At 41.4% G+C, this 13,460-nt stretch overlaps 1 protein-coding gene across 4 annotated transcripts in view; it reads right to left on the bottom strand.

Moving 5' to 3' along the window:
* LOC114570600 (ras-specific guanine nucleotide-releasing factor RalGPS1) overlaps window positions 1-13,460 on the bottom strand; it is a 146,510-nt gene that overhangs the window by 15,289 nt on the left and 117,761 nt on the right. For all 4 annotated transcript variants that reach the window (XM_028600933.1, XM_028600934.1, XM_028600935.1 and 1 more), the window contains one exon: window positions 13,207-13,255. In XM_028600933.1, coding sequence (XP_028456734.1) covers window positions 13,207-13,255 — 49 coding nt within the window. The remainder of the gene's footprint in view (window positions 1-13,206; window positions 13,256-13,460) is intronic.

Raw genomic sequence — 13,460 nt, 5'->3', positions numbered from 1 at the left:
ATGTCCAACCACAGCTGTTTTTTATCTGCCCATTCTATGTTCTTGCTGGGAGAGATTGATATACACTATACAATAAGATTAACTTGACATTGGATGTTAGCAACATTTAAAAACATTGATATTGAATGCACAATGAATATGCTGCAGGCACAGATACAAGCTAGTGGCACAGAAATACATTTCTCAGACAGATCTCCAGTGTGTGAGGGACACGTTGGAGATCAGGCTCTCTTCCCCTTCTGCTATCTCCACTATCTATTTAGCAGAGCCCCCATTGCTGCGTCCGGAGCTTAGCGCCGCCCAAGACCATTGTGATTAGTTTAAAGAAATGCAAACAACCCAGAGCGTTTTGTTCCCCTGCATTAGAATAAGAAGCGTTGGAGCAAGAGCACTGACACAGCGCTGTGGAGAAAGGCCTGGCTAAAGACTAAGACTGAACAGAATCTGACTGTATGCTTATGATTAATCTCGGAACCCATCAGCTATTGGTCTGACCAGGATTTAGCCGCTGGGGGCTAGGGCCAATATTTCGGGGGTTCGGGTGTAGCCAGCAGATATCCAGGCAAAAACTTTTGCACAACCATTGCTTACAGTCTGATTAGTACCATCATATCTTGAAGAGCTCATAGTACCTTATTGTCCCACTAGAGCACTGCGCTCCCAGAATGCAGAGTTACTTGTGATTCCTAGAGTCTCTAAAAGTAGAATGGGAGCCAGAGCCTTCAGTTATCAGGCTCCTCTCCTGTGGAACCAGCTCCCAGTCTGGGTCGGGGGGCAGACACCGTCACCACATTTTAAGAGTAAACTTAAAACTCTCCTCTTCGATAAAGCTTATAGTTAGGGAGTGAGGAGTTGCAGCGTCTGCCTAGACCAGCCTTCTCTGCTTCTCATAGTCGTCAGATTCATCTACCAACCCTTATAGAACTGGCTCAGGTTTGCCATGCACCGGCTCTTAGTTATGCTGTTATAGTTTTAGACTGCCGGGGGACTTCCTTTGACACATTGAGCTCCTCTCTCTTCTCTTTTTCCATCTGTGTGCATCCATGTCCCAGAAATGCTTGTTACTAACTTAGCTCTGGGAGCTTTTTCCCCGGAGTCCTTATGTTTTCTCGCCCTGCAGTTTTCCTTGGATTAGGGTGGCACCTATCATGGTTGCAGCTTTTGCCGTGGTCCTTCTCCGTGTCCTGCTATGCCGTGCTACACCCTGCTATGCTCTACAGTGCTCTGCTGCGTCCTGCAGTGCCCTGCTACGCCCTGCTAAACCCTGCAGTGCCCTGCTACATCCTGTAACGCCCTGCAGTGCCCTACTATGCCATGAACTCCTACAACTACTATTTCTAGTCATAGTTCCATTATTGGGGGAATGCTGTTCTACAGCATTCCACCTATTGTTATTCGGTTCTTTATTATTCTTATTCCGTACTTTTTTTGGCTCTGCGTAACTTCTGCATACTTTGAGCTATTAAAACCATTAAACTTTTAAAATGTTCAGCTCTTTCAGCTAATGATGGGACTTCTTCAACTTATTTTCTATTTATACTTTTTAAAATTTTAAGCTTTTTAACACTTTTTTTTAACATTGAAGTCAATGAGAGCATGCTTCAAATCCTCTTCTGCTTCAAAATGTATCTCCTCCTACATTCTTCCACCTACAGACGTGATTCAAACTTTAAACTGTTCACAAAATATTCAGGTTTTCGGGGTGTGCTCAGTGTTTTGATATATTTTACAGTTTTTGTGAAAAAGCCGTTTAAGTTTAGTGATCATTTCAGGATTTTTCTGCTTTTCTAATGAGTGTGTATGGGGCAGCTTAGAGTGGATGATTTCACAGCTACATCACAGAGCCTTAAAAAAATTATCTTTGTCCCTTCTCTAAAAACTGCTCTCACGCCCACAATATCTACTTGTCATACACAATTTATACATCAAAACGTAGGTATTTTTGTCTACTTTCAGACAATCTGCTCTGTTTTACGGCACCTTTTACTTTTGGCTGGTTGAGCTTCCAAACGACAAGAGTAACACAACTCCCTCCATTCACTCTCCTGTATAACTTTCTTGGCATTTCCCAGCGAAACGCACGGCGAACCACTTTCTTAAATCGCTGATATGCCCATATTTTTATGTTTATCCATATAAATTTTACACCGATACGTTCACAAGTCCTTGTGGTGCTCAGGATGACGTCATTTGACCGATAGCAGTTATTGTTTTTGCAGTGTGAGGCTTTGTTTGAGAGCTTGCTCTCAGTGTCTGAAGTGCCTGGTGTACTACAGGAGACATATTAAGACCAGGTGCGATCGTTATCAGATCAAAGAGATGTTTATAAACATGGCCCAGGCCCTTAGTAACCATGACAACCCTTTCACAGACAGTCTACTTGATTACTCCAGGCTTGCTGTAGGAGTCAACTAACTAGACTAACTATGATCATCAGGCTATATCATTTGCGTTCCACTTCTGTCTGTCTGTTTGTCTGTCTGTGTGTCTCCTTATCTGTCTGTGTCTCCCTCCCTCCCTCTGTCTGTATCCCTCCCACCCGTTTCCCTCTCTTTCTCTATGCCTCCCTCCTTCCTTCTTTCTCTTTTCTCTGTCTTCCTCCCTTCTCTGTTCCACTCCTTCCTTCCTTCAGTCTTCGTCCCTCCTTCTCTCCCTCCCTCTGTCTCTCCCTCCCTCCCTCCATCCTTTTCAATCACTCCTTCTCCCTCTCTCCCTTCCTTCTTCTGTCTCTCCCTCCAGGGTCATTTGTGATTTCATACATGTATATAGCCCGTTTCTTTTCAGGCAATATATGCACCTCTCAGCTCTTTAGGGTCATGCTTGTTTGTTCTACGCAATGGATATGGTTGATAATAATACAAAGTCTTTACACTTTCAGCCTTTTTAGTCAATTTTAGTCAAAGTTGCTCTTTGATCTTTCTTCCTGCTTCTTACAGTGCAGACGCTCTATTGCTTGCTCCTGCTTCTGCTTGCATATTTCTGCTGATAATCTTGCTTTTCCTCTGAGAGAAACTATAAGCAGCGGCTCTTGGATACTTATAAATCACTGGACTATACATTTTTTGTAGACATAGTAGGCTATTGTCATATTTGAATATTTTTCTGCGTGAGCGTGGCCTATCAATAGCTCAAGCCTGTCCTAAAGTGACTGTAGCTAAAGCTAATTAGCAGCAAGATGCCACCCTTCTCCATAGAGGACTACTACAAACTCCTTCAGAAGATTGCAGTTCTGGAAACCACAATTTACCGGTTAGAAGTAAATATGGAAGTGAACGGATTATGTGGAAATGACACCACTTTACCAGTGACCCAAAACAATGGACAAAAGCATGCTAACACACGGCTAACTAGCACCAGCAAGACCACAAAGAAACAGGAGGGCTGTGGAACGGATAATAAATCAACAAGTGGCAGTCCTCCCTGGAACTCTTTTGGTGCAAAGCCTAAGAGTAAATCATTTTCCTGGGAAATGGGAGGACGACTAACGGGCAGGGCACAGCGCCCTGAGATTTGTGATACGACCGGCTGGCCTGCATTACCACCCAGGCAGAGCGCCTCTTCAACCCCTGTACAGGACACGGTCATGGACAGCTGCAAAAGCAAAAATCAGCAACAAAAGGCCTCCCCAACAACTGAGTGTGCAGGTGGAGAACAGATTTGCTCCTCTGCTGCAGGACCCTGGACATGACCTGGATTACGTCTCATCGTCACACAGCAGGGTAAGGACTGAGAGCAATTCTAAAAGTAAAAAGCTACAGGGAAAGCTAATGACTGGGCCCCAAACTCTGATTGTGGGTGACTCTGCTGTGAAAGATATAAAAAGCAGTAAAAACACCAAAATACTCTGTTATCCCAAAGACATGGTGTCTGACTTGGCCCAAAGAATCCCAGATATCGTAGCAGCACACCCAACTGTGAAGAACATTATACTGCATATAGGGTCAAATGATGTTGTAAAGCAAAAGTCTGAAGTGCTGAATCGTGACTTTATGAATCTGCTGAACACAGTCAGCTCCCTAAACGCAAAGGTGTTTGTCAGTGGCCCTATACCGCCAGTCAGAGGAGGAGCTGAGAGTTTCGGACTGTTGGCACTGAACAGATGGCTTTCAACTGCATGTACCAACAACCATTCTATGCAGTTCATTGACAATTTTAACATTTTCTGTGGCTGCAGACATCTTTTTAAAGCAGATGGACAATTCCTTAACAAGCCAGGAGTAAAGCTGTTCACCTCTAGCCTACTTTACTTTCTGCACCACACATCTGCTCCCTTGGTCAAGGACACGAGACAAGATGACCAAAACAAGAGGAAGACACAACAAAGTGCGGCAGTGAGCCACCACAGCCCCCACCTGAGCAAAGATTTGACCATGGGAGACCAAATACCGGAGATGAGAAATCTCAACCCCCCTTCTCACCTGTCCAACAACTCAAACCCCTTTGACAACCACGAAAGCTTTGAGGACCTCTTTAAGGATACGTCGCTCTCCCCTCTTTCCCCCATCCCCATGTTGGAGTTCACTGACCAGATGAAGCAGCTGGTAAATGCTGGAACCAAGTATGCCCCCCTTCCTTCTCCCATTGTAAAACGCCAGGCACCTCTGCCCCCTCAAGGACGGCAGTTAACTTCTTCTCCCCAAACTGATAAGGATGCTTGTGTGCAAAATGCAGTAAGCATTAACTGATATGGGCCGGGTCCAGGCTGCATGCCTAGTAGCACTCATGACTTTTTCCAAGACAGGGCTGGGCCCTACGTATTAGATTCTTCCACAATTTATGTTGTGATAGGTAATAGAAAAAGAATGGTGAATAAGCACGGAACTGCAAACTTTGCAAATTTAGCATCCATTCCTCGTCAGCCACAGTCTGTCCCAAAAAATGAAAACGCACTAACACTAGCACTACTAAACGTTAGGTCTTTGGCAGAAAAATCATTTTTAATCAATGATTTTATTATCAACCACAATCTTGATTTTATGTTTTTAACTGAAACCTGGTTGGACCATAATAACAGTGCTGCTTTTCTCATTGAGTCAGCCCCCCCTAACTTCAGTTTTATGAGTGAGAATAAGTGAGTGAATAAGAAAGGAGGTGGAGTCGCCATTTTGTTTAATGACTCATTCCAATGTACGCAAATATCTTACGGAAATTTTGCTTCTTTTGAATATGTGGCTCTTCAGCTAAGATCCTCCCCTCAAGCTCTACTTCTAAATATCTACAGGCCACCTAAATACTGTGCAAACTTCTTTGACGACTTTACTGAACTGTTGTCTATAATCTGTATTAACTTTGACCATGTAATTATTGCTGGTAATTTCAAAATTCATGTTGACAACCCCCAGGACCGAGGGACCAAAGAACTGTGTTGTGTTTTTGAGAGCTATGGACTGACTCAGCATGTGACACAGCCCACGCACAATAAGGGGCACACTCTGGACTTGATTATCTCCAAGGGTCTAAACATTTCCAAGGTTGTGGTGACTGATGTTGCTCTCTCTGATCATTCCTGTGTTTTCTTTAACAGCACTATCTCTCTGCCCAAAAGTGTTCAAACAAAGTTAATCAGAAAACGGTATATCACTGAAAACACCAGTGAATCATTCATTCAGCTTTTCTCCTCTACACCCACCCTCACTGGGGCCTCAGTCACTGAGCTTGTAGATAATTTTAACTGTAAAATTACAAATGTTATTGATGCTATTGCTCCCACTAAGGTCAAAGCTGTCTCTGGTAAGGAAAGATCTCCATGGAGAAATTTTATAGTTGTGAGAACAGAAAAAAAGAGTGTCGAAAAGCTGAACGCAGTTGGCGAAAATCTAATCTCCAGGTCCATTATAACACTTATAAAGAGAGACTTCGCATTTATAATATGGAACTAAGGAATGCAAGGCGGTCCTTTTTCTCTGACATTATTGCCAGAAACAATAATAATTCACGTGCTTTGTTTGCTACTGTTGATAGATTAACAAACCCTCCAGTACCAATAGCATCTAAACTGTTGTCTACCAAGGCTTGCAATGACTTTGCCTCCTTCTTCACAGACAAAATTCAGAAAATTAGACAAACAGTCAGTGCTTCCATACAAAACAAATTCCATCATGACACAATTTCATACGATCAAGCTTAAAAACCTGGAGGACATTATACAACATCTGAAAACCTCATCCTGTTGCCTTGATATTCTACCAACGGGTGTTTTCAAAAATGTTTCGAATTGTTTGGCTTCTGATCTTCTACAGATTGTAAACACATCTCTGCTCTCAGTTATCTTCCCACAGGCCCTGAAAACTGCAGTCATCAAGCCACTCCTAAAAAAGAATAATCTAGACACGACACTAATGAGAAACTATAGGCCAATATCAAACCTTCCATTTTTAAGTAAAATCATAGAAAATTGGTTTTTCAACAACTCAACCTTTTCTTATCGCTAAACAACAGTTTTGATGCCTTCCAGTCAGGTTTTGGACCACACCACAGCACTGAGATAGCTCTTGTTAAAGTTTTTAATGACATCCACTTAAACACAGATAGTGGCAAAATTCCAGTCTTAGTATTACTTGATCTCCGTGCTGCATTTGATACGGTAGACCATGACATATTGCTTGACCGATTGGAAAACTGGGTTGGTCTTAAAGTACTAAAGTGGTTTGAATCCTATTTAAAGAATAGGGACTAATTTGTGTCTATAGGTAATTATACATCTGAGCATACAAATATGACGTGCGGAGTTCCCCAAGGCTCAGTTCTGGGGCCTCTTCTGTTCAACATCTACATGCTTCCACTGGCTCAGATTATGGAAAACAACAAAATAAGTTACCATAGTTATGCCGATGACACACAAATTTACATAACCTTATTGCCAGGGAACTATAGCCCAATACAACAATTAAATATGTGCATTGAACAGATTAATGATTGGATGTGCCAGAACTTTCTTAAATTAAATGACGAAAAAACGGAGGTGGTTGTTTTTGGAGCAAAAGAGGAACGATTGAAAGTCAGCGCTCAGCTTCAAACGACAATGTTAAAAACAACAGACAAAGCAAGAAATCTTGATGTAGTCATCGACTCAGACCTAAATTTTAAAAGCCACATTAACATAATTAAAAAATCAGCCTATTATCACCTTAAAAATATATCAAGGGTTAAAGGGCTTATGTCTCAGCAGGATCTGGAAAAACTTGTCCATGCTTTTATCTTCAGTAGACTTGACTACTGTAACGGTGTCTTTACAGGTCTCCCTAAAAAATCAATCAGACAGCTGCAGCTGATTCAGAACGCTGCTGCTCGAGTCCTCACTAAAACCAAGAAAGTGGATCACATCACTCCAGTTCTGAAGTCTCAAGTGCCTCAAAGAATTGATTTCAAAATACTTTTACTGGTTTATAAATCACTAAACGGTTTAGGGCCAAAATACATTTCTGATCTGCTGCTACACTATGACCCACCCAGACCTCTCAGGTGGTCTGGGACAGGTCTACTTGTTGTCCCCAGAGTCAGAACTAAACAGGGGGAAGCAGCGTTCAGTTTTTATGCTCCACATATCTGGAACAAACTCCCAGAAACCTGTAGGTCTGCTGCAACTCTCAGTTCTTTTAAATCTAAGCTAAAGACCTATCTTTTTGATGTTGCTTTTCTTTAAATAATCTATTTTATTAACTTTAATTTCTTATACTGCACTGTAACTTTTATTCTTATACTGCACTATCAATTTTATTATTGTCTTTTAATGTTTTTAATTTGTTTATTATTGTTTTTTAATTGTTTTCTAACTGCTCTTTAATGTTTTATGTAAAGCACTTTGAATTGCTCTGTTGCTGAAATGTGCTATACAAATAAAGCTGCCTTGCCTTTCTTTTCCTCTCCTCTTTCCTCTCTCTCTCCTCTCTTTATTCTTTTTCTCTCCTCTCTCTTCTCTCCTGCTCTCCTTTCTTCTCTTTCTCTCCCTCTCTCTTTCTTCTTGTTCAGCCCCATTCTTTTCACCTAATATATTTCACATCTCATCTCAGCTAGATAGATGCTTTTTCGTTCTATGCAGTATATATATCTGATAATAATAAAAATATTTCTTCTTTCAGCCTTTTCAACTTTCATCTTTAATAGTATTACAGTATTAATTTGTTTAATATTTCTGCATATATGAGTCATTATCAGTTAGAAAATCTACTCAGACCTCACAATGTTCTACATATTTTGTCATTATTCAACCTTTAAAGCAAACAGTTCAGTTAGCATAAACTTTTAACTTTTTAATGAAATTCATACTTATTAAACCGATTTCCACTTTCTCAATTATTCTCACTATTTCAACTTCTTCTTACGGATTTAAGCTATTCAACCAGTTTAGCTTTAGCAATTCAGCTATTCAGCATTCCCACGCATTTTCTGCAGGAAATGCATTTTCTAGTTTTTCTTCTTCTCATTATTCCGTACGTTTTTTGGCTCTCCATGACTTCTGCATACTTTCACCTATTTAAACCATTCAACTTTTGAAATGTTCAGCTCTTTCAGCTAATGATGGGACTTCTTCAACTTTTTTTCTACTATTTATACTTTTTAAAATATTCAGCTTTTTAACACTTTTTTTTTAACATTGAAGTCAATGAGAGCAGGCTTCAAAGCCTTCAAATCCTCTTCTGCTTTAAAATGCATCTCCTCCTACATTCTTCCACCTACAGACGTGATTCAAACTTTAAACTGTTCACAAAATATTCAGGTATTCGGGGTGTGCTCAGTGTGAAAAAGCTGTTAAGTTTAGTGATTATTTCAGGAAATTTTATCGATTAAACAGTGTGTATTGCGCTTGCTAGAGTGGATGATGTCATAGCTAGAGGGTGAAGCTTCGAAAAAATTATCTTAGTTCCTTGTCTGTAAACTGCTCTCACACCCACAATATCTACTTGTCATACACAATTTATACATCAAAACGTAGGTATTTTTGTCTACTTACTTACTACTCTGTTTTGTGATACGCCTTTTACTTTTGGCTGGTTGAGCTTCCAAACGACAAGAGTAACACAACTCTCTCCATTCACTCTCCTGTATAACTTTCTTGGCATTTCCCAGCGAAACGCACAGCAAACCACTTTCTTAAATCGCTGATATGCCCACATTTTTATGCTTATCCATATACATTTTATACCGATACGTTCACAAAGGCCGTGTGTCTCTAACGGTCAAGTCGCTGTTTCGATAGCATGTCCTCTTGTGGATTTATCAAGGCTTGTTTGAAGGGTTCTCTCACACTGTCTCTCACTCATTAGGTGTGGCGATTAATGATCAAAGGGAGGCTTTATAAATACTGAAGGAACATTGCTTGTCTGATCTAAAGATAGCGCAGTGGTTATGCTGCAGGGCTTTAGTGTGGTAGCCTCGTGAGACCGTCCTGATCTCGCGAGCTCCAGTTTTCCACTCGCAGATCAGTCTGGCATCTTGAGGTAGAGAAAATTTGGAGCCGTTAGCCAAACGACCGGGCCAATCAGCGTTGGTTTTGAGGTGGGTTAGGTGGTGATAGACAGATGGTTTATCCAATCAGCTAACCAGTATTTTCAGACAGTGGTCCGGGAACCTGAAATGGTGCCTTTTATTCCTAAATTCTCGTTACACAAACGGCAAATATCCTTTACCGACATGTTGCTTGCATGCTGAGCTAATGAGCTATGCTTTGCCTGCAGCAGCAGGGGCGGGCTTGTGGTTGTATTTTCATACGCTTCGTGGATCTGATTGGTTGATTTGGCCCGTCTATCACCAACATAGGTGATAGACAGATGGTTCATCCAATCAGCTAACCAGTATTTCCGCCCTTCCCAAAAGTTCTCCAACGGAAAGTTCCCAGATGGATATGCCGAGCAAATACGAAGCAATCCATCTGGCGGCGTCAGGTTATTAGTGTGGAGGACACAGGTTCAAATCCTGCTGTGTCACATCAATCAATGTGTCCCTGTGCAGGATGTTGTTGGACTTTTTCAACCACTCTCTTGCTACTTCAACTTATTCTTACGGATTTAAGCTATTCATCAAGTTTAGCAGACACACACACAAAGACACACACATACAGACACCCACACACCCAGACACACAAAAACACACACACAGACACACACCACACACACACACAGACAGACACACACACACACACACACACACACACACACACACACACACACACACACACACACACACACACACACACACACACACACACACACACACACACACACACACAGACCTACACTCAAACAGACAAAGTCACACACACAGACCCACACTAAAACACAGACAAAGTCACACACACACACGCAAACACACACACAGACACACACACACACACACACAGCCACACACAAACACACAGCCACACACAAACACACACACAGACATGTTTTTAAACACGATCACAGGTACTTAGAAGCCATGACAACCATTTCACAGACAGTCAACTTGAATAGACCTTTATCACAGCAGACATGTTGACTTGTCATAGTAGGAAAAGCACAGCTGACAATGATAACCTTAACGATGGCTCAATTCCATCAAGTGTTCCAGTAAGATATTTGAGTGAGTCAGCATGCCCAATACCAGGGTCTCTCCTAAGTGGAATGCAGCCATCATTAATGGTTTAATACAAGGGTCTCTCCTAAGTGGAATGCAGCCATCAGTAATGGTTTAATACCAGGACCTCTCCTAACTGGAATGCATCCATCAGTAATGGTTTAATACCAGGACCTCTCCTAAGTGGAATGCAGCCATCAGTAATGGTTTAATACCAGAACCTCTCCTAAGTGGAATGCAGCCATCAGTAATGGTTTAATACCAGGGCCTCTCCTAAGTGGAATGCATCCATCAGTAATGGTTTAATACCAGGGCCTCTCCTAAGTGGAATGCAGCCATCAGTAATGGTTTAATACAAGGGCCTCTCCTAACTGGAATGCAGCCATCAGTAATGGTTTAATACCAGGGCCTCTCCTAAGTGGAATGCAGCCATCAGTAAGGGTTTAATACCAGGGCCTCTCCTAAGTGGAATGCAGCCATCAGTAATGGTTTAATACCAGGGCCTCTCCTAAGTGGAATGCAGCCATCATTATTGGTTTAATACCAGGGTCTCTCCTAAGTGGAATGCAGCCATCAGTAATGGTTTAATACCAGGGCCTCTCCTAACTGGAATGCAGCCATCAGTAATGGTTTTGAATACATGTGCTTTTCCTGCTATGACATGTTAACATCTCTGCCGTGAAAAAGGTCTATACAGCTTTCTGCATTTTTATCTGTTTCTCACAGCATTTGTCATTTTCTCTCCTTCTCTTTAGTCCTTTTATCCTCTCTTCTCCCTTCTCTCTTTCCTCTATTTACACTTATTCGGCTCCATTCTTTTCACGCAATATATTTCACATCTCATCTCAGCTAGATTGATGCTTTTTCGTTCTATGCAGTGTATATGTCTGATAAAGTATTTCTTCTTTCTGCCTTTTCAGGCAATTCATTTCAACTTTCATCTTTGATAGTATTACAATTCAGCTTCAAGCTTTTCTAACAATGTATTTTAACTCTTCATTTAGGTAATGCAGTTTAGCTTCCATCTCTGAAAACTTTTCAGATGTTTCAGCAGTGCAGTGCAATGCGTTGAGCTTTAAGATTTTCCATACAATTTGTTTCATATTTCTGCATCAACTTTTAACTTTTTAATGAAGTTTATACTTATTAAAACGATTTCCCCTTTTTCAACTACTCTCACTACTTCAACTTCTTCTCACGGATTTCAGCTATTCATCCAGTTTAGCTTTAGCAATTCAGCTGTTCAGCATTCCCACGCATTTTCTGCAGGAAATGCATTTTCTAGTCTTTATTGTGACAGTTACTGCCACTGTTCATCACACCCCCAACTAGCACCGTCAGACACCTCCTACCAAGAGCCTGGGTCTGTCCCGTCAAACACCACCTACCAAGAGCCTGGGACTGTCCCGTCAGACACCTCCTACCAAGAGCCTGGGTCAGTCCCGTCAGACACCTCCTACCAAGAGCCTGGGTCTGTCCCAGGTTTCTTCCTAAAAGGGAGTTTTTCCTCGCCACTGTCACACTGAATGCTTGCTCTTGGGGGAATTACTGGAATTGTTGGGTCTTTGTAAATGATAGTGTGGTCTAGACCTACTCTATCTGTAAAGTGTCTTGAGAGAACTCTTGTTATGATTTGATACTATGAATAAAATTGAATAAAATTGAATTAGCAACTTGAGACAAGGACTTGAAAGACGATGCCTATGACCGAATTGTTTCTCTGCACATGAATGCAGGTACATTTTTAAAAAGCTAATAAAAAGCTAATATGGTTGACAGACAATAGCCTATGGGTTCTGAGATTGCATTTCGGCCAATGCGTTTTGTCTCTTTTGATTTCCACATGGACTGTTTACCTGCATGCAACCAAAGCATGCTCAAACATGATTGGTCAATCCTAATCTTGACTACAAACGGAAACCAGAACTCTTCCGATATCCACATCTTGTCCCGTTGCTACAGATTCTGCAGATGTAATAGAGATTAACTGATGATCACTCTGAGGTGGTGACATTGTTTAAATGGGATTAAAGTGAGAGACTTTTTTTTTTTGTCCTTAGGTTGCTATCTAAATAAATAATTGTGCCGAACTTTTGTCTCCGTCCTCTGGTAGCGAGAGTAATGACACAAACACTGTCACAGTGGGATTCATAATAACAAGGGGTCACTGTGCTCTCTCCCCCCTCCCTCCCTCCCTCCCTGCCTGTAAAGGGATTGGGCAATATAGGTAGACTGACATACTGTGTAACCAATCAGAGAGCCAGAATAAGCAGCTAGGCTGTGAAGAGCTGTGAGTGAGAGAGCACTGCTGATGTAACACCTTGTTGTGGAGTTAAACTACTCGTTCTGGAACAAATTAGCTGTACGGGCATCCTCCTGGTGCTCCAGCATGGGAATGTCTCCACAGACACCAGAGCCCACAGCGTCGCTATACTGACAGATACATACAGCTTTCCCTGGCAGTGATAGGCTGAAACAGCATTGTGTGAACTCGTTAGATGAGGGCTTAAATGTAACGTTCATTTATATGTAAAGGTTCCACACTCTAGATTGAACAAAATCACTTTTAAGGCTAGGCATGCTTTATATGTCATTTCAAAGTGATATAACCTTAAAGGATCAAATGACTGCTTCTATCTGATGATTGGCTCTCACCTCTCCATTGCAGGTGACAGCTCCTCCCCCAAAGAGCTTTCACTGCTGCCTAATAGGAAAAACACAGGACAGGTGTATTCTAATGTACATGTAGAGTTAATGAGTAAAGTTAATCATGCATTTGTAAATATAGTATAAGCAGTGTGGAATAAGTATTTTGCTGAAAAAAACTTCACTCAGGTTCCATATTGAAGAAAAATAATCTTTACTTTAGCTTTAGAAACAAACCGATGATTAAACACCTCAGTGTTACT

Source organism: Perca flavescens, chromosome 16, assembly GCF_004354835.1.
Source record: "Perca flavescens isolate YP-PL-M2 chromosome 16, PFLA_1.0, whole genome shotgun sequence".
In the NCBI taxonomy this organism is placed as follows: domain Eukaryota; kingdom Metazoa; phylum Chordata; class Actinopteri; order Perciformes; family Percidae; genus Perca; species Perca flavescens.
Note: the sequence above shows the minus strand (reverse complement) of the source record. Positions and strands in the feature narration are given on the sequence as shown.